Source organism: Humulus lupulus, chromosome X (assembly GCF_963169125.1).
Source record: "Humulus lupulus chromosome X, drHumLupu1.1, whole genome shotgun sequence".
NCBI classification, from domain to species: Eukaryota; Viridiplantae; Streptophyta; class Magnoliopsida; order Rosales; family Cannabaceae; genus Humulus; species Humulus lupulus.
The window spans coordinates 33,663,629-33,689,466 of NC_084802.1; the positions used below are offsets into that span (position 1 = coordinate 33,663,629).

At 36.9% G+C, this 25,838-nt stretch overlaps 1 protein-coding gene across 1 annotated transcript; it reads right to left on the reverse strand.

Annotated features, from left to right (window-relative positions):
* Positions 1–22,590: 22,590 nt before the first annotated feature.
* Positions 22,591–24,123, reverse strand: LOC133805706 (uncharacterized protein At2g29880-like). Its single transcript, XM_062243869.1, has 4 exons — positions 23,978–24,123; positions 23,313–23,655; positions 22,743–23,161; positions 22,591–22,648 (listed from the first exon to the last, which is right to left on the reverse strand). Exons 1-4 carry the CDS (start codon positions 24,121–24,123, stop codon positions 22,591–22,593), a joined length of 966 nt encoding a protein of 321 aa, XP_062099853.1.
* Positions 24,124–25,838: the final 1,715 nt, after the last annotated feature.

A 25,838-nucleotide genomic window follows, 5' to 3' on the forward strand; every position in this document is an offset into this window, starting at 1 on the left:
GAGGCTTACCCAACAGCCACCCTTCCATTTGAATTAGTGACGTGCTTGTGAGTCACTCAGTATGGTTACCAGAACCTATTGAAGGTTAGAGGCTTACCCAACAGCCACCCTTCCATTTGAATTAGTGACGTGCTTGTCAGTCACTCAGTATGGTTACCAGAACCTATTGTAGGCTAGAGGCTTACCCAACAGTCACCCTTCCATTTGAATTAGTGACTCGCTTGTCGGTCACTCAGCGTGGTTTATCAGAACCTCAAGTATTGCGACACTCATTTGATGAATATCATAAGCGCTTGAAGGCTAGTGGCTAACCTAGCAGCCACTCTTCCATTTGGTTAGTGACTTGTTTGGCAGTCACTCATCTGATTAGGATTGACTTGATAGTCCTCCAATCAGAAGGCCAGGATTTCTTATCCTGGATACCCCAGCATCTGTTTGAACTCATTTGCATGCTGAATAGAGCTATGATAGCTAGGCATGCCAGATATGATTCGATATCATGATATGACTGTTTATGAGCATATGATTTTTCTTGCTGGGCTTCGGCTCACGGGTGCTTTGTGGTGCAGGTAAAGGCAAAAGAAAGCTGGGCCATCCTTGAGTTGGAGAGCTTAGGTGATGACGTGTACATATGCAGCTGCTCGACCAATACTTGGGCGAGGTTTGAAAGTGGAACTAGGGCTGAACCCTGTTTTGCCGCTTAGAACGGCCTGTTGTAAACACTTTCTTGTGATAAACTCTGAAATTATATTTTTGGGATCCCAATGTATACAGTAAACGTTCTAGTGAAACGTTTTATCTTAACCAAAGTTTTTAACCCCTAAACCGTTAATCGTACTTAGTTACACGTTTATGGCCAAATGACTCGATTAGCGAGTTTAGCACTGTTTGCAATGTGCACTGTAGCGGTCCCTGGAGTTAGGGCGTTACAATTATGATCATGCACAAACTCAAAGACTCAAGCTCTGACCAATCTCATACTCATCATTCATGGCATGCCCTAATCACATGTTTCTCGTGCATCACATGCATCACATTTAATCATCCAGCATGCCTCATGAATAATCATATGCAAATGGGCAAGATTGCCAAGCATTCATTATGCAATCAATGTTTACATTTAAACATTCAACATGCATCAATCATAACCATGCATGTCACATATGGGGTGCAGTTTTCTTACTTTAGGACCAAGCACAGGTTACCAACAAATGAGCCACAAGCACGATCCTGATCCAAGCCTCTAGTGTTAACCTAGTCACAACCACAAATGATGATCCAATGAGTTCAAGTTCTAAAACCAACCCTTGAACTAAAACTTAGCCTCCAAGACATCAATCCTCACTAATCCGGGTAGTAGGAATGATCCCGAGGCTTGAAACCATGTTTCCGGGGTCAAAACGAGCAAACGGGGTGAAAACAGGGCAAGGGCTGCGGCCCTAGCACCTTGGGCCGCGGCCCCCAGGGTTCTCTGAGGCTAGGGCCGCGGCGCCCTCCATCAAGGGCCGCGGCGCCCAGCAAGGCCAAATTCTGACACCTGCTTCTTCGAGCAAGGGCCGCGGCGCCCAAGAACAGGGCCGCAGCCCAACTTCGGGGCAGCCATTTTTCCTTCGTTTTAACCTTTTAAAACCTCCCAAAAACATGTCTAAACATTCCCAAATCATTAAATCAAAGTTCCCAAACTCCCCAATGGTCCAAAACCACCAAAACCCGAGGTTCAAACAACCTAAAAAACTCAACGATTCACAAAGCCCAATTCAAGCTTAAAAACTTTCAAAAACTTAAAACTTAAACTTGAATTACCTCCGATTGAGTTGTTTCCAACTAAATCCTCCGGCTAATAAGCTTCTAATTCTCCTTAGGATTGCTATGCCTCGATCCTCGCTTGATTCCGAGTCCTAGAACTCAAGATACCTTCGAAAATGCGATCGGGAACGAAAAGGGAACTTTAGGGAGAGAGAACGTACAGAACGTTCTTTTTATTTTCTTAAAAGGTTACTTCAAGCTTAAGTAGCTTCCAATAAAACCTAATGCTCGGGGTCCCGAAAACACCCCCGGGGACATTATAGCCAAAACTTCTAGAATTTCCCCCTGGTCTTACTAACTCCCAATTTACACCAAATGTTAATTCCCATTACCCAATAACCCGGCAATGCTATGAATACTCCTTGACTTACCCCAAGTCAAGCTTAAATCCCGTTGTGACTTTCCCACTAGCTTACCTCCTAGGATCGTCTTGTGCTGGGTAACCCTGGCATAACCAGATAATAACAAAGCACCACGCCCATTTCACATATATGCCAAAAATGCCCGAAATGGCCAAAATATGAAAATCACCCAATTAATCACAAATGGGTTCACATGCATATTTAATACACCTAAACATGCATATTATCATTAAATAGCATAATAAAGCAATTGTGACCCTCCCGGCCTCCTAATCAAGGTCCTAGACCTTATTAGGAAATTTGGGGCATTACAAAACCTATCTTTTTATGAATATTTTATTTGGCAAAACCATATATCTAACAAACATATGGGTCACTATATGCATCTAAGCCCAATTGCAAAAATACCACATATAGTGCAAACAGACATGTTATAATTGGATGGGCCTAATTATGTTACTATATGAGCAATTCTATGAATTTATGCAAAAATACCTCAATTAATTATCTAGAATTTATCAAAAAAAATTCAAATTAATTCAATTTTTACAAAAATAAGTCAATTTAAATGAAATTTTTCAGCAATTAACAATAGTTAATTTAAATTTCATTTATCAACAATCAACTTGATTTAGGTTAATTTGAAAAAAAATATATTAATTTAATTTAAATAGGATTTATCAACAATTAACCAAAGTTAATTTAAATCCCATTTATTAAAAAAATATTTTATTAAATGGCTGAAAAAAATGATATTTTTCAAAATTTAACCAATTTTAAATTTTAAAATCAATATTTAAACTGTTTTTAAAAAATATCTTGTATTGTTACAACTATAAGTAAATATTTTAACCATTTTAAAAAATTAAAAATATTAATAGTTATAACAACCCTAAAATATCTTAAAACAATTAATTAAATTCAAATATCCAACAAACAATATTCAAATTTCAAATAATTTAAATATTAAAAACTATAGAATAAAAAGATATTTATATTTTCAAATAAAGATTTAATAAAAATATCAAGAATTTAAAAGAAAATATCTTAAATATCTGATATCTTAATTCTAATATTTTAATATATTAAAAGATTTAAAATTAAGTTGTTAATCTATTTTTAAATTTGAATTTGAATCTTTGTAGAAAATATCTAATTATTTAAATCTCAACTAACAAAAATATCTTATTTAAAAAAAACAATTTTAAATGACAAAACAAAAAATATATTTTTGGTTTTGATTATAAATAATTTATTTTCACAATTTTTTATTTTTCTTTATTTTTTTTTAAATGGATGAACAGTACCACGGGTATTGTTCATCGCGTGGTTGGTGCGCGTAGGCGTGTGCGCATAGGCAGGCATGCCAAAAAAATTTTGTGCAAATTTTCAAACCAAATGCATTTTCTAATTAATTTTTAACATGTTTTACACAAAATAAAGCATATATAAAAATTAATAGCATAGAAAACACAACAAAATAACCTAAAAATTACTAATAATCACATAAAATCAATATGCGTCATAAAAACATGAAAATCCATCCAATTATTCAAACATATCAAATAATCCAATTTTAAACATGTTCATGCATGAAAATAAAGATTACCAAAGTCTCTGAGGCCAGTTGTTAGGAAAATTTATACATGATCTTTATTTATTTTCATGTAGATCTAATATTAAACAAATTAATATGAGATAACCTATAACATGTTTCTAAAATTGAATTCAAAGAGAAACAATGATAAGAATACTTACAGTATACGCAATAGAATGAAAGAATCATTCCTTTAGTTTCTCTAACTCTTGTATCCTTTCTGTCGCAGAGTATTATCAAGAAAATGAATCGTTCTTCTGATTTCTTCATAGTCTTCCAAAGTATCCTTAGAATCACCTAGACTAGTGTGGGCAATTCTCAACACATGAGATAGATACTGTAACGCCCCAACTCCAGGGACTATTACGGTGCACATTGCAAACAGTGCTAAACTCGCAAATCGAGTCATTTGGCCATAGACGTGTAACTAAGTATGATTAGCGGTTTAGGGATTAAAAGTTTCGGTTAAGATATAACGTTTCACTAGAACGTTTACTATATACATTGGGATTCCGAAAATATAATTTAAAGGTTTATTACAACAAAATATTTACAACTAGCCGATCTAAGCGGCAAAACCAATCAGCATAACTTAGAAATCAGAACTAGAAAACTGACCTGCCACCCCTGAGGAACTAGTCTCCGTCTCAGACTTTGACTGCCTTGGAATAAACACTCGAGCTGGAGTCGAGCTGTCCATCCCCTTTTGCTCATCCTTTCTTAACCTTGGACAATCCTTCTTGAGGTGCCCAACCATGTCACATAAGAAACATGCCCTTGCTCGGCGTTCTCCCAAATGATGCCTCTTGCACCGAACGCATTCTGGATAAGTCTTCCATCTTTTCTTCTTGCTCTCTCCAATAAGTGGAGGTACCATTATCTAAGCTCCGTGCTCTCTAGCACTCTTCTTCTCATCTCTTATGCTCTCAACAACAAGAGCCTTCTCTACCACCTGAGCATAGGTAGAGATTTCATGCACTGGGGCAACTCTAATGCCCTAAGCTATTCCAGGATTCAATCATTGAATAAACCTTTCCTTCCGAGCTACATCTGTGGGTACCAGATCAAAAGCAAACTTGACCAACCCATCAAATTTATTAACATACTCGGTTACTGTTGCCTTACCTTGAATGAGATTCAGAAACTCATTCATCTTAGCTATCTTAGCTACATCACAGTAATAATTTTCATTAAACAGCTGCCTAAACTCTTTCCAGTCCATCACAGCTGTATCTAGTGTCTGGGATACTACTTCCCACCACGTCCGGGCATCATCCTACAGTACATATGTCGCACAAGCCACCCTATCGTGACCTACCAGCCCCATACTGTCAAGAATGGAACTGATCATGGCCATCCATTGCTCAGCTTTGAATGGATCTAGGCCTCCCTCGAAAACTTAAGGGTGATATTCCTGGAATCTTCCACAAAGAAATTCCCATCTGCTCTCAACCCTAGGCTGAGCCAAAGCTGATGCCACTCTTGGCATAACCAAGGAAGAGGTGCTTCCCAACAAATTCCGTTGTTGCTTCAAACTCCTAATCTCTTCCTCATGCCTCTGCAATCTTGATTGCAAATCTGTGACTATCTGCTGAAAATTCATAGGAGCAGATGGAGAACTGATACCCTGGCTATAACTCCCAGCCTCTGTATAACCACCACCAGGCCTCATTGTCTACCTTGGCTATAAACCTGCTGTTTGAATCTGCAGTCAATAGCTTAACCCATTAATCATGACGAGCATATCAAGAGCTTTCCCCACGGGAACAATCTTACCACACCATAATCACAAACCACTTGCAGTGCTAAAAACATGCCCATGGCATTCATACATCAGTCATAATCCCTGCTCTTCCAATATTTAAACCATGCCTCCAATTCCAGCATGCAAATATTATAATTATATATTCATGGAGCAGGTAATCATATAATCACAATCATATACATAATCACGAAGTATATAATCATATAGTCAAGAGCCAGGCTCTATCAGAATCTCATGCTCCCTAATACAATGTGCAGGTAAAGCATTTACATTTCTATTTAAGCAGTTAAGCACATAACTACAGAAATAGTTACCATTCCCTAAGTGAAGCTATCTTCAGTGACGAGTGTACATGCCCAGCTTGTCTTCAGGAACCCATAAGCCTTGATAGGCTCTGATACCAAAATTGTAACGCCCCAACTCCAGGGACAGTTACGGTGCACATTGCAAATAGTGCTAAACTCGCTAATCGAGTCATTTGGCCATAAACGTGTAACTAAGTATGATTAGCGGTTTAGGGATTAAAAGTTTCGGTTAAGCTATAACGTTTCACTAGAACATTTACTATATACATTGGGATCCCAAAAATATAATTTAAAGGTTTATTACAACAAAATATTTACAACCAGCCGATCTAAGCGTCAAAACATGGTTTAGCCCTGGTTCCTTTCCTTCAAACCTCGGCCGTGGCGGTCGAGCAGCTGCATATGTATACATCGTCACCTAAGCTCTTCAACTCAAGGATGGTCCAGCTTTCTTTTGCCTTTACCTACACCACATAGCACCTGTGAGCCGAAGCCCAGCAAGATTACTCAATATGCTCATGAACAGTCATATCATGATATCAAATCATATCTGGCATGCCTAGCAAACATAACTTTATTCAAGCATGCAAATAAGTTCAAACAATGCTGGGGTATCCAGGATAAGAAATCCTGCCCTTCTGATTGGATGACTATCAAGTCAATCCTAGTCAGATGAGTGTTTCGACACTAGAGGTTCTGGTAAACCATACTGAGTGACCAACAAGCAAGTCACTACGGGGCTCAGCACCCAAAGCCATGCATATGATGATCAAAATGATCATACAAAGCTTATAGCTCTGAACAGATGAGTGAATATCACTTTGAGGTTCCGTTAACCATACTGAGTGACTAACAAACAAGTCACTATGGGCTCGGTGCCCATAGCAGTGTAACGAAACTGTTACCTGGGCTTTCCTGCAATGGCTCTAACCAGATGAGTGACTGATGGGTAGTCACTAGCTTAAACAGAGGAGTGACTGATGGGTAAGTCACACAAGCGCTTTTAGTTTTCATCGAACTTGAGGTCGGTCCGGCATTATCGCTCTTCTGAGTCATGTAATGCAGATGTCGATTAGATCTAATCTTTGTTGGCTTGCGTTGAACACGTTAAGGCCGTCCTGACTTATGAGTCAGCACTATGTGACCAGTGCCCAGTACCACTACCGAACCTGACTAATGAGTCACAGCTTCACAGTTGATACTGGCACCTTTGCCAATTCTGACTAATGAGTCAGTACCATGCACAAGTAAGCAATGCTGCCAAACATATGTCATATGTCGAATATTCAAACGTAGGGCATTCAACATGCTTACATAACAGTTGCTAGCACAACTATGATCATGCACAAACACAAAGACTCAAGCTCTGATCAATCTCACAATCATTATTCATGGCATGCCCTAATCACATGTTTCTCGTGCATCACATGCATCACACTTAATCATCCAGCATGCCTCAATAATAACCATATGCAAATGAGCAAGGTTGCTAAGCATTCAATATGCTATCAATGTTTACATTTAAACATCCAACATGCATCAAGAATAACCATGCATGTCACATGTGGGGTGCAGTTTTCTTACCTTTGGTCCAAGCACGGGTTACCAATAAACGAGCCACAAGCACGATCCCGATTCCAAGCCTCTAGTGATAACCTAGTCACAACCACAAATGGTGATCCAATGAGTTCAAGTTCTAAAACCAATCCCGGAACCAAAACCTAGCCTCCAAGACATCAAACCCCACCAATCCGGGTAGTAGGAATGATCCCAAGGCCTAAAACCAAGTTCCCGAGGTCAAAACACTCAAACGGGCTCAAAACCAACCAAGGGCTGTGGCCCTAGAACCTTGAGCCGCGGCCCCCAGCCACTCCAGGAGCAAGGGCCGCGACGCCCAACACCAAGGGCCGCGGCCCCCAACCCAGAGCCATCCCCAAACACGATTTTCAACATCCCAAAGCCTCCAAAATCATGCCTAAACATTACCAAATCATCAAATCAAAGTTCCCAAACATCCCCATGATCCAAAACCCATAAAACCCAAGCTTCAAATCTAACAAAAACTCATCAAAACACAAAGTCCAATTCAAGCTTAAAAACTTTAAAAACTTAAAACTTAAAACTTGAATTACCTCCAATTGAGTTGTTTCCAACTAAATCCTCCGGCTAAAAAGCTTCTAATCTTCCCTAGGATCGCTATGCCTCGATCCTCGCTTGAATCCGAGTCCTAGAACTCAAGTTATCTTCGAAAACACGATCGGGAGACGAAAAGGAAACTTTGAGGGAGAGAGAAAGTACAGAACGTTCTTTTATTCTTTTAAAAGGTTACTTCAAGCTTAAGTAGCCTCAACCAAATCCTAATGCTCGGGGTCCCGAAAATACCCCCGGGGACAAAATAGTCAAAACCTCCAGAATTTCCCCCTGATCTTACTAACTCCCAATTTATCACCAAATATTCATTCCCATTACCCAATAATCCGGTAATGCTCTGAATACCCCTTGACTCACTCCGAGTCAAGAATAAATCCCGTTGTGACTTTCCCACTAGCTTACCTCCTAGGATCGTCTTGTACTGAGTAACCCTAGCATAACCAAACAATAATAAAGCACCACACACATATCACATATATGCCAAATATGCCAAAAATGGCCAAAATATGAAAATCACCCAATTACTCATAAATGGGTTCACATGCATATTTAATACACCTAAACATGCATATTATCATTTAATAACATAATAAAGCAATTATGGCACTCCCGGCCTCCTAATCAAGGTCCTAAACCTTATTAGGAAATTTGGGGCATTACAGATACAGAGAAAATAACAGAAAATAACAAAGAGGCTTAGAAAAGGACTTGTGTTTAGAGAGAATTTAAAACTATCAGAAAACCAGTGATTAAACTTATCTGTCGTCTGCCTTGACTTCTCTCTAAGCACTCCTTTTATAGACTCAATTAGGCCATTTAATTTAATTAAAAAATCAATAAAATAATAGCCAATTTGAAGTCCTAGGCTGAAATTATCATGGGCTTTAGGCCCGTGAAATTTCCCATTTGATTATAAGCCCATTGGACTTAAAATCAAGGCCTGTATTATTTTCTATTGATTTAATTAATTAAATATTTATTTAAATCCTTTATCAAATTAATTATTTATAATTTGAACCTTGATTTAAACTTATTTATAAATTTAGATACCAATTTATCTTAATTAATAAATCTACCATAATTTCTCTTTTCTTCTCTAAATTACATAACTATGTGAAACTATCCAAAATTGGCCTAGTCAACTTTGATAATTCTAATTGATAATTAAATCAATTAATTGAGACTATCTAGATGATTTTATCCAAGGTACATGGGCCTATGAAATCAAGCTCCAATAAGTTATCATAAATCTAACAAATAATTTACTAACTTATTAATTCCTCGTGACTCCACTATAGACTAGGAATTGCACTCTTGAATTCATAGAACGCTCTATAACAAATATAGATACGCTATTAATTATCCATTGTTACAACCATAATTGTCACTTAATTCTCTATAGATGGTCTACAATAAGATAGGACTAAAATACTGTTTTACCCATCATTGTATTTTATCCTTAAAACACTTAGTTCCTTGTAAATGATATTTCAGTAAACTAATTTAATTACTGAAATGAGATCTCTATCATTTAACACCTTGAACCAAACTAAAAGGAAACCATCGTTTCACTTCTTCATCAGAAGCTATAGATGTTCATATCTATGATTAACACTCCCACTCAATTATACTACCGAGTTCCCAAGATGTAAGTATGGGCTAGTCCGTAGGGTAAGCTGGTAACGAACAAGTCAAAGAACTCAAATAATACAATCAGTTAGAATACTAACCACTCAGAATTGAGATTGAATTGACCTATGGTCAACTATATGATATGACTAGAATAGATAATAACGGTATGTTTACTTATCTTATCAACTGTCAATATCGATCCAGTCCGATGTAACAAATACATCCGATCTTATCTACTTTGCTAATGTTCTGGAAAGAACATAACACTGTAATGTGTAAGTAGATCATATCGTAGATTGGCAAGTCAGTGTAAATCCTGTGCACTGACTAATATTAGGACTAACTTATTTTGAACATATAATCATATTTATATTCCACTGTGATTACGTCACTATAAATAAGATTAGCTATATGCTCGGGATTTAATAGAAGTTTATATTAAACAAATTATCATGAAAATAAAACATGTGAGCAAAGTGATTGACCAAGTCAAAAAATGATTTCTATTTTTTTATTGATAATAAAATGAGATTTCAAAGAAATTGGGTAAAACCCCAACACATAGACCTTCAGTTTTATTTCTATCTGAAACTAAGCTTTGTAAGGGGTCTTTAGATACGATTAAAAAACAGTTGCATTTTGATATTGGTTTTTGTAATGAGATGTGAAGAGAATTGTATTTTTTGTATTGAAAATATAACATCTATTTATACACAACTAGAGAAGTTATTCTAGGAAACTAAATCAACTAATTAATCATAATTGTCAACTAATAGATAGCTAATATTCACACTATAACATTCCCCCTCAAGCTGGATCATAAATGTTAATCATGCCCATCTTGTTACAAAAATAGTCAACCCGAACCCCATTTAAAGCTTTCGTAAAAATGTCCCCTAGTTGTTCTCCAGCCTTCACATATCATGTACAAATCAAGCCTTGTTGAATTTTCTCACGAACAAAATGACAATCAATTTCAATGTGCTTCGTCCATTCATGAAACACAGGATTAGTTGCAATATGAAGAGCAACTTGGTTATCACACCATAGTTTTGCAAGTACTGAAGTTTTAAGTCCTACTTCAGTCAATAGTTGATATATCCACATTATCTCACACACAGACTGTGCCATAGCTCGATATTCTAACTTTGCACTAGATCGTGACACAACAGTTTTCTTTTTACTCTTCCATGAGAGCAGACTCCCTCCAACAAAAATACAATAACCTAAAGTGGATAGATCCACTTTGGAACCTGCCCAATCTGCATCTAAGAAACACTCAATATCAGTGTGTTCATGATTTGCATACACAATACCTCGTCCTGGTGCTCCTTTCAAGTGACACAAAATCTGCTCTAACGTTGCTCAATGATCAATTGTTGGGGATGACATAAACTGACTGACAACACTAACTGAGTAGGCAATGTCTGGACAAGTCACAGTAAGGTAATTCAACTTCCCAACCAACCTTCGATACTTTTCAGGATCTTCAAATGGTTCCCCATCTCTTGTAAGGTGCAAATTTGGAGTCATTGGAGCACTACAGGGTTTTGCCCCCAATTTTCTTGTATTAGTCAATAAGTCAAGGACATACTTTCTTTGAGATAGAAAGATACCTTGTTTACTTTGAGTGACCTCAACTCCTAAGAAATACTTTAACACCCCCAAATCTTTCGTGTGAAATTGAGTATGAGTGAAATATTTAAGAGATGAGATTACTCTAGTATCATTTCCAGTAATAACAATGTCATCCACATATACAACTAACAAAATGATGTCAACTTCTAATCATTTGTAGAACACTGAATGATCAGACTTGCTTTTCATCATACTAAATTTCTCAATAGCCTGGCTAAACTTTCCAAACCAAGCACGAGGACTTGTTTCAAACCATATAAAGATTTTTGAAGACGAAAAACTCGCTTTGACTCCCCCTAAGCAACAAAACCTGGAGGTTGCTCCATATACACCTCCTCCTGAAGATCACCATGAAGAAAAGCATTCTTGATATCAAGTTGATGTAAAGGCCAATGATGAGTAGCAGCCATGGAAATAAATAACCAAACACATGTCAACTTTACAACAAGAGAGAAAGTTTCAGAATAATCTACTCCATAAGTTTGAGCATAGCCTTTGGTGACAAGACGAGCTTTCAATTGAGCAATTGACCCATTCGAATTGACCTTAACCGTGAAGACCCATTTGTAACCAATAGCTCGTTTCTCTGAAGGTAAATCGACCAAGTTCCAAGTACCATTATCATCTAAAGCATTCATCTCATCTATCATTGCAAGATAAGATATGGCTTCACGAATAGTGTTAGGAATAGAAATAAAATCAAGGGAAGCAATGAAAGAGAAAGAGGAAGACAACAAGTTATTATAAGAAGAAATGGGATAAGTACACTGACGTTTACCTTTGCGTAATGCAATTGGAAGATCATCACTCGGTCCGGATCTGATGACGAAGGACCAGGTGCAGGACATGAATCAAGAAGTTGTCGCCTGGAGTAAACTTGAAGAATAGGAGGCTTCACAAGAACATGTTGCGAGATTGGTGATAGGTTCGAGTCAGGAGAAGAAGATGTGATAGAATAGACCAACAAATCATCGTCCTCCCCCTGACGAGTGGGAACGAGCAGAGAAGGGAAATAAGGTGTATCTTCAAGTAAAGTGACATCAATGGAGACCAAATATTTGTTAAGACTGGGACAATAACACCGGTAGCCTTTCTGAAGACGGGAATAACCAAGGAAAATACATTTCAAATACTTGGGATCTAATTTAGTGACATGCGGACGAACATCCTGAACAAAACAAGTTCTACCAAATATCTTAGGGTCAACAAGAAACAAAGACTTTTGCGAAAAAAGAATTTTGTAAGGTATCTCACCTTGAAGAACAGAGGATGGCATTCAATTAATGAGAAAACACGCTGTGGAAACTGCATCAGCCCAAAACGGTTTAGGAGCATGCATTTGAAATAAGAGAGCTCGTGCAGCTTCAAGAAGGTGTCTGTTTTTACGTTCCGCCACACCATTTTGGGATGGGGTATCAACATAACAGGTTTCATGAAGTATGCCATTCTGAGTCATATAAGATTGAAATAAAGCAGATGTATATTCTTTGGCGTTATCACTTCGCAAAGTACGAATTGAAACATTAAATTGAGTTTTAATTTCAACACAAAACGCACAAAACAAGGAAAATAGCTCTGAGCGACTTTTCATTAGAAATAACCAAGTGACACGAGAATAACCATCTACAAATGTAACAAAATACCTAAATCCAGGTTTAGATAAAATAGGATAATGACCCCAAACATCAAAATGAACTAATTCAAAAGGAAAACTAGCACGTTTATTGACTCTAGGACTCGAACTAAGACGATGATGTTTTGCAAATTGACACGACTCACAATTTAAGGAAGACAGCGTACTATATTGAGGACAAAGCTTATTTAGTAAAGGGAGAAATGGATGACCCAACCGACAATGAGCCTCAAAGGGAGAAGGAACACTCGAGCAAGCAATAGAGCTGGGTGGCGATGTATCAAGAGTGTAGAGGTCTCCAGATTCATGTCTTTTACCAATAATCTTCTTCATCATAAGATCCTGAAATAAGCAATGATCAGGAAAAAATGAGGCACAACAATTGAGATTACGAGTGAGTTGACTGACAGAGAGCAAACTAAAGGATAAATTAGGTAAATGTAAGACAGAAGACAAAGAAAGCAAAAAGGTAAGAGTTATGCTGCTAGACCCATGAACACACGATGGTGACCCATCGACTAAAGTAACTATAGAAGTAGAAGCAGAATACTGAAATGAAGTAAAGAGACTAGAATTACCTGTCATATGATCTATGGCACCAAAATCAATGACCCATTTTGAGGATGAGGAAAGAAGGCACACATTAGTTTTATCTGAATCAACAATAGTAGTGATAGAATGAGATGAAGACTTAAGTGATTCCTGATACTTGGAGAACTTGGCAAACTTGTCAGCAGAGATAATGATTGATTCGTTAGAGGTATCACTATTAAATGCAACATTAGCTGGGTGTTTATGCTGGTTTTTAAACTGTAGCTTTCTACACTCAAACTTGGTGTGGCCCGGTTTTTTACAATAGTTGCAAATAATGCCTCCAGAATCCAACGTTCGAGTGTCAAATCCTTGTGAACTACCTCATTTGTTTCCACTTGGATTAGAGGATCTCCCAGGCGCATAATTATTATTGCGACTTACCAAGGCACCATTAAGCGAAACGGGTGGTGTTATTTCCGTGCGGAGAACACGACTAAAGACATCTTGTAAATAGGGTATATCAAACCCATAAAGAACTTGTGCCTTAGCGTAATCAAACTCAAAGGAGAGCCCAGCTAGAAAGCTCATGATAGGCATTTACTCTCGTTATTTTTGTTGAACCTTCACGTCGGTACTAAATGGCAGCAACACATTAAGCTCCTCATACGTCTTTTTAAATGCCATAAAGTAGTTTATAAGTGACTGATCTTGTTTGTGACAGTCAGAATCCCGTGATCTGTAAGGGGAAAGACCGGGTAAAGCTGTGCAATCCCACACCGCCTGGGGAAGGTCAAGTGTGATGATTCTAAGACTGTGTAGGTATGGGACTACACAGTTGAAGAGGGCTTAAATGGATTGATGGGTACTACCTATATCTACAAGATGCATCTTCTTTTCGGTAGCCCATCACTTAAGAACTCCAAAGTTAAGCGTGCTTGACCTAGAGTAATCTCAAGATGGGTGACCTCCTGGGAAGTTTTCCCAGGAAGCGTGCGAGTGAGGACAAAGCACGTTGGAAAGACTCATGTTGGTTTGTAGGGCCAGTCGTCATTCCAGGAAGCAGCCATAGTGACGTGGGGCATTACATTGTTTTTCCACACGGCAAAATGCTTTGCAAACCTCATACATACGAGAAAGATTCCCTTTTCCCGAATACACAAATTCCAAATAATCAATTTCTTTAACAAACTCACAATGATTGAATAAGAAAATTACCTCACTATCAATGGAATTTCGAATCTGAAGGAACAAGCGAGCATCCTCCCTGAGCCATGCCTGTCTCGAATCATCTTTGTCTTTAGGAGGATCATCAATCAAATGGTCATCTTTGTTGTTACTTTGTAAATAAAGTCGAATAGTCTTACTCCAGTCCAAATAATTCAAACCATTCAGTTTATGGTTCGTGATTTTAGACATCACAGGAACCACATCAGATACCACTAATTTTATCTCAGCCATAACCTCAAAAGCAAATATGGAGAAAACAAGTAAACAAAGCCAAGAAAAGGAACCTCCTAAACACAAGATTTGAACAAAAACAAAGATGAAAATGACCAGAGAAGAACACAAACTGGGTAGAAAAGTGACGAGAAAGACGTGGGGACCGACCAAAGTTGAAAGCACGGTGGAAAAATGGCACACGCGCCGGCACATGGGGGACTGGGCAGCGGGCTACGGAGGCGCGTGGGATCCACTCACGACGTTTCTGGACCTCTGACGACGGGGTTTGGTTGATCGGCGGCTGGGCGGTCCTTCTATGCCGGCAGTGAGAACAAAAGAACATTCCAAATAGGGTTTTTGAAATAGGAACCCTAAAAATGAAAGAAAATTAAACCCTAACTGCAAACCCCAATCTGTGATGAACCCTACTTTCGAATTTCGAATCTCAACTCCAGAACCTGGCTCTGCTCTGATACCATGTAATGAGATGTGAAGAGAGTTGTATTTTTGTATTGAAAATATAACATCTATTTATACACAACTAGAGAAGCTATTCTAGGAAACTAAATCAACTAATTTATCATAATTGTCAACTAATAGACAACTAATATTCACACCATAACACAAGTAATATTCACACTATAACAATTTGGAAGTTCCTAGGCAAAATCTAGGGGGAAGGTTGATACTTTTTTATTTAAATAATGTAAATTTTAGTTTACTGTAATGCCCTAAAATCCCTAATAAGATTTAGGACCTTGATTAGGAGGCCGGGAGGGCCATAATTGATTTATTATATTATTAAATGATTATATGCATGTTTATGTGAATTATATTATAATATGATGGTAAATGCATGCATATGGATCCATTTTTAATTATAAGGGCATTTTGGTAATTTGGTGCATTGAGGGCATAATTGTGTATTTTCATGCATGTGGGTGAATTATGATTAATACCACATTATATGTGGATTTGTTTGAGCCATTCGACATGAGACGATCTCAGAATACAAGTTATCGATCTGGTCATAACGGGGTTGGTTTCGGGGCTCGGGGTGAGTCTCGGGGTAATTTGGTGATTAGAACATTGCCGGGAATTAAAGGGTAATGAGATGTGATTTATTAGCATTTGAGAATATTGAGAATAGTAGGAATTGGAGGACGTTAATTATGATTAACGAGATAGGCGGGAAATGACTGTTTTGCCCTTGGGGCTGTTAAGGAAAGAAGTTAAGCCTAGGGGCATTTAGGTCTTTTCACCCAAAGGATAGATATAAACTAAGAGGGCTGTAGCAAAACAGATCATCTCCTTCACCTTCTTCCTCTTCATCCGTTCAACATTTTCCTCTTCTTTCCCTTTGAGATTTTGAAGCTAAGTTTGAGGATTCAAGTGTGGGAATCAAGGCTTGAGGTTCTAGGCTTGTGTTCAGCCATTAAAGAGGGTTTAATCTTGAGCTTGAGGTAAGATTCAGCCATGAAATTTCTGGTTTTTACTCTGTTTTGAAGTTAGTTTTGAGTTAGAACTTTTTATTATAGAATTGAGTAATTGGTGTGGATTTTGGTGGTTCAAAGTTTGGGTTTTGTTGTGGGAATGTTTATTGTGTTGTGGGGATGCTTGGTTTGGATTTGGAGATGTTTGAGTAAGTTTTGGAAGGATTAAAAGAGGGGAAAAATGAGGTTTTGATGGGAGAAAACAGGGGTTTTTGGCTGATGGAGAGGCAATGCCGCGACGCTTGGGAGGCAATGCTGCGGCATAGGGTGCAGGAGCTTGAGGCTGGTGCCTCTGTTTGGGAGGCGGGCCGTGGCATGGTGAATGTAGGGTCGCGGCCCTTAAGAGCGTTTTTGGCCAGAATGATGTTTTCAGCATGGGAACTCAAACCTTAAGCCTCGGGATCGTTCCTATTACCCGGTTTAGTGGGATTTGATGTTCCGGAGGCTAGGTCTTGGTCTGGGAACCTTTATTATTGATTTTATTGATGAAATCCCATATTTGGTTGTGACTAGGTGACCGCTAAGGGATCAAAGGATTGATCGTTCTCAAGGGTCGTTCAATTGCTATTTCTCGCTTGAACCAGAGGTAAGAAAACTGCACCCAGTATGTGATGCACGAGAAACATGTGATTAGGGCATGCCATGAATGTTGAATATGAGATTGATCAGAGCTTGAGTCTCTGTGTTTGTGCATGATCATAATTATATTAGCAACTGTTAAGTAAGCATGTTGAATGCCCTACATTTGGATATTTGACATATGATATATGCCTGGTAGCATTGCTTACTTGTGCGTGGCACTGACTAACTATTCAGAATTGGCAATGGTGTCAGTATTAACTGTGAAGCTGTGACCTACTTGTCAAGTTCGGTAGTAATACTGAGCACTGGTCACATGGTATTGACTAAAAAGTCAAGAACGGTCTTAGCGTGTTTAACGCAAGCCGATAAAGATTAGATCTAATCGACATTTGCATTGAATGACTCAAATGAGCATTAATGCCGGACCGACCTCAAGTTCGATGAAAATTATAAGCGCTTGTCTAGCCTAAGGCTAGTCATTTAGAGCCAGGGCCAGAGAGCCCCAGTGACTGTTTAGTCACATGGCTATGGGTGTTGAGCCCGAGTGACTTACCTAGCAGTCACTCATTTGATTGAAGTCAGGGCCAGAGGGTCCAAGTGACTGTTTAGTCACATGGCTATGGGTGTTGAGCCCAGGTGACTACTTAGTCACATGACTGTGGGTGCCGAGCCCCGTAGTGACTTGTTCGTCAGTCACTCACCTGATTAGAGCCATTGCCAGAAAGCCCAGGTGACTATTTCGTCACATGGCTATGGGTGCTGAGCCCCGTGGTGACTTGCTTGTCATTCACTCATTATGGTTAAACAAAACCTCAAAAGTGATATTCACTCATCTGTTCAGGGCTATAAGCTCTATATGATTATAATGATCATCATTCGCATGGCTGTGGGTGCTGAGCCCCGTGGTGACTTGCTTGTCAGTCACTCCTTATGGTTAATGGAACCACCAGTGTTAAATCACTCATCTGATTAGGATTGACTTGATAGTCATCCAATCAGAAGGGCAGAATTTCTTATCCTACATTCCCCAGCATTATCTGAACTTAATTGCATGCTTGATTATAGCTATATTTGCTAGGCATGCCAGATATGATTTGATGACATGATATTACTGATCATGGGCATATTGAGTTTTATTGCTGGGCTTCGGCTCACGGGTGCTATGTGGTGCAAGTAAAGGCAAAAGAAAGCTAGACCATCCATGAGTTGGAGAGCTTAGGTGACGATGTGTACATATGCGGCTGCTCGACCGCCACGGCCGAGGGTTTAAAGAGGAACTAGGGTTAAACCCTATTTTGCCGCTTAGATCGGCTGGTTGTAAATATTTTCTTGTAATTAACCTTTAAATTATATTTTTGGAATCTCAATGTATACATTAAATGTTTTAGTGAAACGTTATATCTTAACCAAAATTTTTAATCCCTAAACCGCTAATCATACTTAGTTACACCATTATAGCCAAATGACTCGATTAACGAGTTTAGCACTGTTCAAATAGCACACCGTAACGGTCCCTGAAATTTAGGGTGTTACATTTACTTTCTTACTCCCTAAACCATATTGACTTTTATATCTCTTTTGATAATAGTAATGCTTTCCATTTTACTGGTTTCTATGGATCTCCTTATGTAAATAGTAGATCTCTAACCTGGACTTTGCTTGGTAGAATCCATGATAAAGCTCCTTTTTCACCTTGGCTTATTATGGGAGCCTTTAATGCTTTCTTATCTTATAATGGTAGACTTAGTAAGGCTGTAAATAATGGTAGAACTATGCAAGATTTTAATGATTTCATAAATAGATTTAATCTTTGTCTGATTCCTTATAATGGCTGTCAATATACTTGGACTAATAATAATGTATACGAAAGACTTGATTGGTGTATTTCAAATGATAGTTGGAATAATGTGTTTCCTTACTCAACTCTGTTTCATTTAGGCTTTTATGGTTCAGATCATAGAGCCCTTAAGTTGATTTTGTATGATAATGCAACAATTGATAATAGAACGACTAAAATAAGGTTTTTGTTCGAAAATCATTGGCTAACTGAACCATCTTTTTATTCTCTAATAAAAGACAATTGGACTAATGAGAAGAATGGGGCTGCTCCTAGTTCCAATCCAATTAACTCTTTGCTTTCTAAGCATAATTCCTGTATCTCATCGCTTAAATCTTGGAACAAGTTAAATTTTGGTACTATATAACATAGAATAAATAAATTACAATCTGATCTAGTGCACCCACAATCTAATGTTCCATTTTTCCATAATAATATAAATAATATTAAAAAGGTACAATCCTAATTAGATGCTCTTTTATTTAAAGAAGAACTTTTTTGGAAACAAACATCCATAATGGATTAATTGGTTGCAAGCTGGAGATAAAAATACAAAATATTTCCATAAGAAAGCTTCTCTTAGAAATAAGGCTAACATCATTAGGAAACTTGTATTGGATGATGGTTCTCAAATCACTGTCCTTAAGGATATTAATGTTGCTGTTTGTGATTACTTTTCCTCTCTTTTTACCTCACAAGGTGTTGATAATAATGTTATATCTTTTTTTCTTTCAGGAATATCGAAAATAATTTCAGAAGAAAATTATAATAGTTTGGATAGTCCTTTTACTGCTAAGCAAGTTAAAAATGCACTTTTTCAATTGCCAGGTGATAAAGCTCCAGGATTAGATGGTTTGAATGCATTTTTTTTATCAAAAAAATTGGAATATAGTTGGTAATGACTTGATTAAGGCAGCTTTAGCTTTTTTAAATAATAATGTAGATATTTCTGCAATAAACTCTACCCTTATAGTCTTAATACCAAAAAAGAAGAATGTTTGTACTCTTAAGGATTTTGGACCAATAAGTCTCTGTTCAACTGTATATAAGGTTATATTTAGGATGTTAGTTAATCAGCTTAAAACTGTATTATATGATATTATCTCTCCTTTTTAGTCTGCTTTTTTGTCTGATAGGATTATATTTGATAATGTTATTAATGCTCAAGAACTAATTCATAATATTAAACCTAAAAATTCTAGTTCTTTTGGATGGGTTGCGGTTAAGTTAGATATAGCTAAGGCATTTGATAGAGTAGAATGAGAATTTTTAAAATCAGTTATGATTCACTTTAATTTTCCTCATAGGTTTGTCTCTCTAATCATGAATTATCTTTGTATGGTTACTATTAGCTTTTTTTTATCAATGGTCAAGTTAGTGTAGTGGTTAAATTAAACCCACTAGTGGAATTCATCAAGGTGATCCTTTATCACTTTACCTTTTTCTTTTATGCTCTGAAGGGTTGTCTTATGCACTTCATTTGAAAGAAAATCCTTGTTTGCTTAAAGAGGATAAAATCTCCCGTTCTGCCCCTGCTGTTTCTCATCTACGTTTTGCAGATGATAGTCTACTTTTTTGTAATGTAGATATTAACTCTTGCCATGCAATAACGGATGCTTTAGACATCTATAATAAAGCTTCGAGTCAACTAGTTAATTTTAATAAGTCTTCTGCCCTTTTTTCTCCTAACATAAATCCTTCTGTTTCATCTATGTTTTTAGAACACCTAGGACTAGATGATAAACCTTTCATTAGTAAGCATTTAGGTCTTCCTCGGTGTTTTAATAGATCTAAGAAATTATCGTTTGACTTCATATTAGATAAGATTAAAACTTTTTTGAACTCAAGGAACAATAATTGCTTTTCGAGACCAGGTAAGGAGGTCTTGTTAAAAGCAGTCATTCAAGCAATTCCATCATATGCAATGTCTTGTTTTAGGCTCCCAATTATTATTTGTCAAAAAAAAAAAGTCTCTCATGGCAAAGTTTTGGTGGGGAACATTAGATAATAATAGGAAGATACATTGGAAGACATGGTACTCTTTATGTTGTTCTAAATTTTTTGGTGGTCTGGGATTTAGATCTTTAATTCATTTTAATCAGACTATGTTAGCAAAACAAACTTGGCGTATTTATAAAAATCCTAATTCGCTTATAGGCAAGATTTTAAAAGCAAGTATTTTAACATGAATACTTTTTTAGAGGCTAAAAAAGGTCATTCACCTTCTTTAGTTTGGAAAAGTCTACTATTGGGTAGAGATCTTCTTAAAAGGGGATTAATATGGAAAATATGTGATGGTAACTCAATTAAAACTCTCCAGGACTATTGGATTCCAAATTTTAGATATATATTATATGAATCCCGTAGTCCCCCTCCTTCGGACCTTGTTTCTTTTTTTTATCTCACCTTTTGGATGCTAGGATGTTAATAAGGTAAGTGCTTACTTTTCTAAAGATATCGTGTCCTCTATTCTTTCCATCCCTCTTACTTCTCCACAGAAGCCATATTCTCTCATTTGGGGTTTAACCTCCATTGGTTAATTCTCAGTCAAAACAGCATATCATTTAGCTGACTTCAACCTCTTTTCCTTCATCATCAAACTTGCAATTTTCCAAAAAGTGGTGGTCTTATTTGTGGAATTCGAAACACCATCCAAGATTAAACACTTTATATGGAAAGCATTTTCTCATATGCTGCCATCAGCTTCTAACCTTTTTTCCATGAAAATATTGCATAACCCTGCTACGGATGTAAATGGGGCGGGTCTGCCCCGCCCCGCCCCGCAAACATTTTGCCCCGCCCTGATTAGTTTCTTGGAGCGGGGCGGGTCGCCCCGCCCCGACTTAATCGGGGCGGGTCTGCCCCTGCCTGTTCTTTTTGTGATAATTACTATGAAACAATTTCTCGTGTTGCTGGATTGTTCCAAAGCTCAAAAGGTTTGGAAAAACTCTACATTTGTGAACTTTCATGTAGAAGATTTACATCTTGATATAGCAGACTTTATAATTCGTGCTTTTGAGCTTCTTACAAAACAAGATCTTAGGTGGCGTTTGGTTGGAAGTAATGAAAACAATGGAATAGGAATAGGAATAGTAATAGAATGGAATAAGAAAGGTAATGCGATTATGTTGTTTGGTTAGAATAATGGAATCAATGATTGAATACCTATTCTTATGTTTGGTTGACTATGGAATGGAATGGAATGGAATAAATTTATTTTGGACAAACATACCCAAAGTGCTTAAAATATGATTAATAAATTAAAATAAACACACTAAATATATATATATATAGATTTACCAACAATGACGTTACTTTTTTTTTTTCATATTCTTTTTTTACAAAATAATATTTAATAATCCTACTTTTTTTAAGCATAATAATTCCACTTTTGAACACTACAAAATATTAAAATTATCAATAAGAATTTATTTTTGTGAAGTATTCTTTTAATGTCAAATGCAATTTACTTTAATTATCACTAAACACTATTTTATATTTTTTTAAAATAAAACAATATAATAACATAAAAATGTTAAACTAAACATTATAACATATTTATATTCTAATAATCAAAAGAGTTTTTGATTACTGAGATCAAACTTTGTCCATACACATGAAATATCACTATAAATAGTATAAGTATTCATGTCCAATTACTCAGATCTATGCTCAAAGACAATCTAGTTTGCAAAATTATGAGCATAAAACATTACATCATATCCAAAAGATTATAATTTGTATACTACTGAATGTCAAAGGCAATATAAATTGTCATGCAAATTGTAGTAGAGCAAAGTGGACTAAACATGATCTTAGAGAGAGTCATCAAGAAGAAGTGTCACCCATTCATCCTTCTCATTATCTGGGACACTGAAAAAGTAAGAAATCAGAGCATTTATCTTGCATAATCATGCGAGCTACCTTATGACGTTGAGCTGTGGTAAGTGTAGTGGTCCTTTCTAACTCTTTCCCAAGTTGCATATGATTTTCATTCATGTCTTCACCAATAGCTTTACTCAAACGAATATAAGCTTTTTCAATTTCTCTTGCGATAATACAAGCTAATTGTGTGAGTGCATCTGAAAGTTCTTCATGATTTACAGTTTTCCTTTTCTTCTTTGAAGACCCATCTGATTGAGTGTGAGATTGAGCACCTCTTGTTGCATCTGAAACAGACATAGCTGGCACTTCATCCACATTGTTAGCATAGTTGAAATCATCTTCTCCAAGAGTAGTGTTTTCTTCTTCAGTTTGAAGTTCTTCAACAACATCTGCTGTAGTCTCCGCATTTTTTCCAGTTGCAAGATCCTTGCCAAAAACCATACATAAGTCATCATACCAAGGGAATGACTTGATCTTGAGGGGGGTTGCTTCTTTGTGACTCTGCATTTATACAAAATAAAAAAATCAGATACAAATAAATAAGCAAACTATCCTTGTTATGGATCCATCAACATCATAAGCAAACAATCCTTCTTATGGATCCATTAACATCATAAGCAAAATGGCAGACCAAATACTATTATTTGAGTACCTGCAAATATGCTTCCCACACTGACTTTTCTGCAGTAACAGTTTTTCTGTCGTTGTCCCACCCAAATCCGCTACAAAATGGTTCAGTCAACATTTCATGAACCACTTGAAAATGAGTCTTCATTCTAGACTCAATGTGTGGCTTAGCTTGTATATCACATGCAGGCATCCGCTCCATTAATTTCATCTCAAGAGCTCTAAGATGACCTGGCCTGAAATTTCCTTCAGCTTTAAACTTCCCTTCATTATTCAGTTCCATAAGTGCTTCAATCAAGTGTTTGTCTTCATCTTCGCTCCAAAATCTTTTATTTTGTCCTGGACCTCTTCCTTTTGAAGTCTCCATGCTGAAGTAAGGTATCAAAATACTGTAAAACTAAAAACTAAAGCTGAAATATTGTAGTTGAATGAAAAAGAAACAAACAGCCAGCAATAAAGAAATAAAAGTGAATGGATATACACACCAATAACAAAACATAAATTTAAAGATAAATTTTCCATTTCAAAGCAAGTGATATAAGTTTTTCGGGTGGTCAATTACACAAACAGTCAAATGAATTGGCATAGCCAAGTGAAACCAAATTTAGAAACCTAGACAATCATTGTGCATTTAATCTAAGAAATAAAAAAAACTAGCTTGCTCTCCTATGTTCTCTCCATTCGTTATACATCTCAAGTGCTAAATGATTTCTAAATGTTGTCCACCCTTCAGAAGCTTCAATACTTCGTATGGATCCATCAGCATCCATGCTATCTTCTTCGTCTCCACTATCACTCTCATTCTCTGGATGCATATCAGTATTATCAGTAGGCATTTCTCTCCTAATAAAATTGTGAAGCAAACAACATGCTAAAATGATTCGGTTTTGAGTCTTTATTGGATAGAATGATGGACTCCTAAGAATTGCCCATCGATTCTTAATTGCACCAAAATATCTCTCAATGACATTCCTAGCAAATGAGTGCTTCATATTAAAAAACTCTTGTGGATTTCTGGGAGGATTCCCATCTTCCCATTGGTTGAGGTGATAGCGTTGGCCTCGATATGGAGCAAGAAATCCCTTACAATTAGTATATCCACCATCTACAAGGTAATAATGACCTAAAATAAAATAAAGATAAGGATTAAGTTGTCTCCTAAATGACTTACTTATCCAAAAAAAAATGTATAATCTAAAACACAAAGCATACCATTTGGAACACACAAACCATTTGTTCTACGTATGGCATCACATAAAACTCTACCATCTGCTGCAGAGCCTTCCCATCCAGGTAACACATATATGAATTGCATGTCTTGGGAGCATACACCTAAAACATTTGTAGCTATTTCACCTTTTCGAGTACGATATTTTGGTTTATCAGCCATAGGTACTCTCACTCTAATATGAGTTCCATCTAGTGCCCCTAAGCAATTCTACCACATAATAAACAAACTTTTTTTTTATTAGTATTTCAAACAAATAAAAATTTGTAGTGATTTTTAATTCAAGTAATATATAACATAACTTGAACCATTTCCACCTTTCATCTGTTGAGTTTTCAACAACCGGTTCAGGTCTTTTCAATAACGCTCCATGTAGTCGAATGATTGAATGTAACACATTGTGAAAAAACTTGCTAATAGTCTCACCAGATCTCATAAATCGAAATCTAATGACTCTATTTTTCACATGATGAGCAATTACATGTAAAAACATGGCCACTTGCTCATCTACTTGCAAGTATTTAGATGCTTTTAACCCACCCCTAGTGAAATTTCTGATATTGCTAAGTCCCATGTGAAATTTCTGAAGCTGCTTTTGTTTTTTTTCTATACACAGGTCAAATTATAGCAGCTGAGCCGATGGAGTGTTTGAAGGATCTCTCTTTAGATGGAACAGGGATTATCAAGTTGCATTCAACAATTGAGAAACTAATTGGGCTTCGTTGGCTATTTTTAAGGGACTGCAAGAATCTTGAGTTTGTTCCAAACAACATTTTCAATATGAGTGGCCTTGAATGGCTAAGCCTTTCTAAATGTTCAAAACTAGAAAGTTTACCAGCTGTGTCCTCATTTGGTTTTCATTTTAAGATTGAAATAGATCTTAGTCATAACAACCTATTGAAATTATCTGATTGGATCTACGGTTTATCTTCCATACCAATGCTAGATTCATGTGGATCAATGAGTGACATGAGACCTGTTAGTATTGAGCCACTTTCTAACATGATTTTCTTTATGTTAGACAAGGGTGATACAGAAAAAGTTGTTGATGTTCCCAGTTTCACTGATTGTTTCATCTCATGGCGATGCAAACTCTCAGCCTATGTTAAAATGCCAAATATTTTTTGTGGCTGCTCAAGATGGGACACTGAGGAGTATTATAAGTTGGTGTTTAAGTTCTTGCTTTTCGTCATGAAAGAGGCAACTTATTTGGCTCTAACAGGTGGAGAATCAATAGAGGTATATACCTATATGTGTGTCTTTCATGTTATTAGTACTTCACATTAGAAATAATCATGTCTCTTTCTTGTGATGATGTAGGAA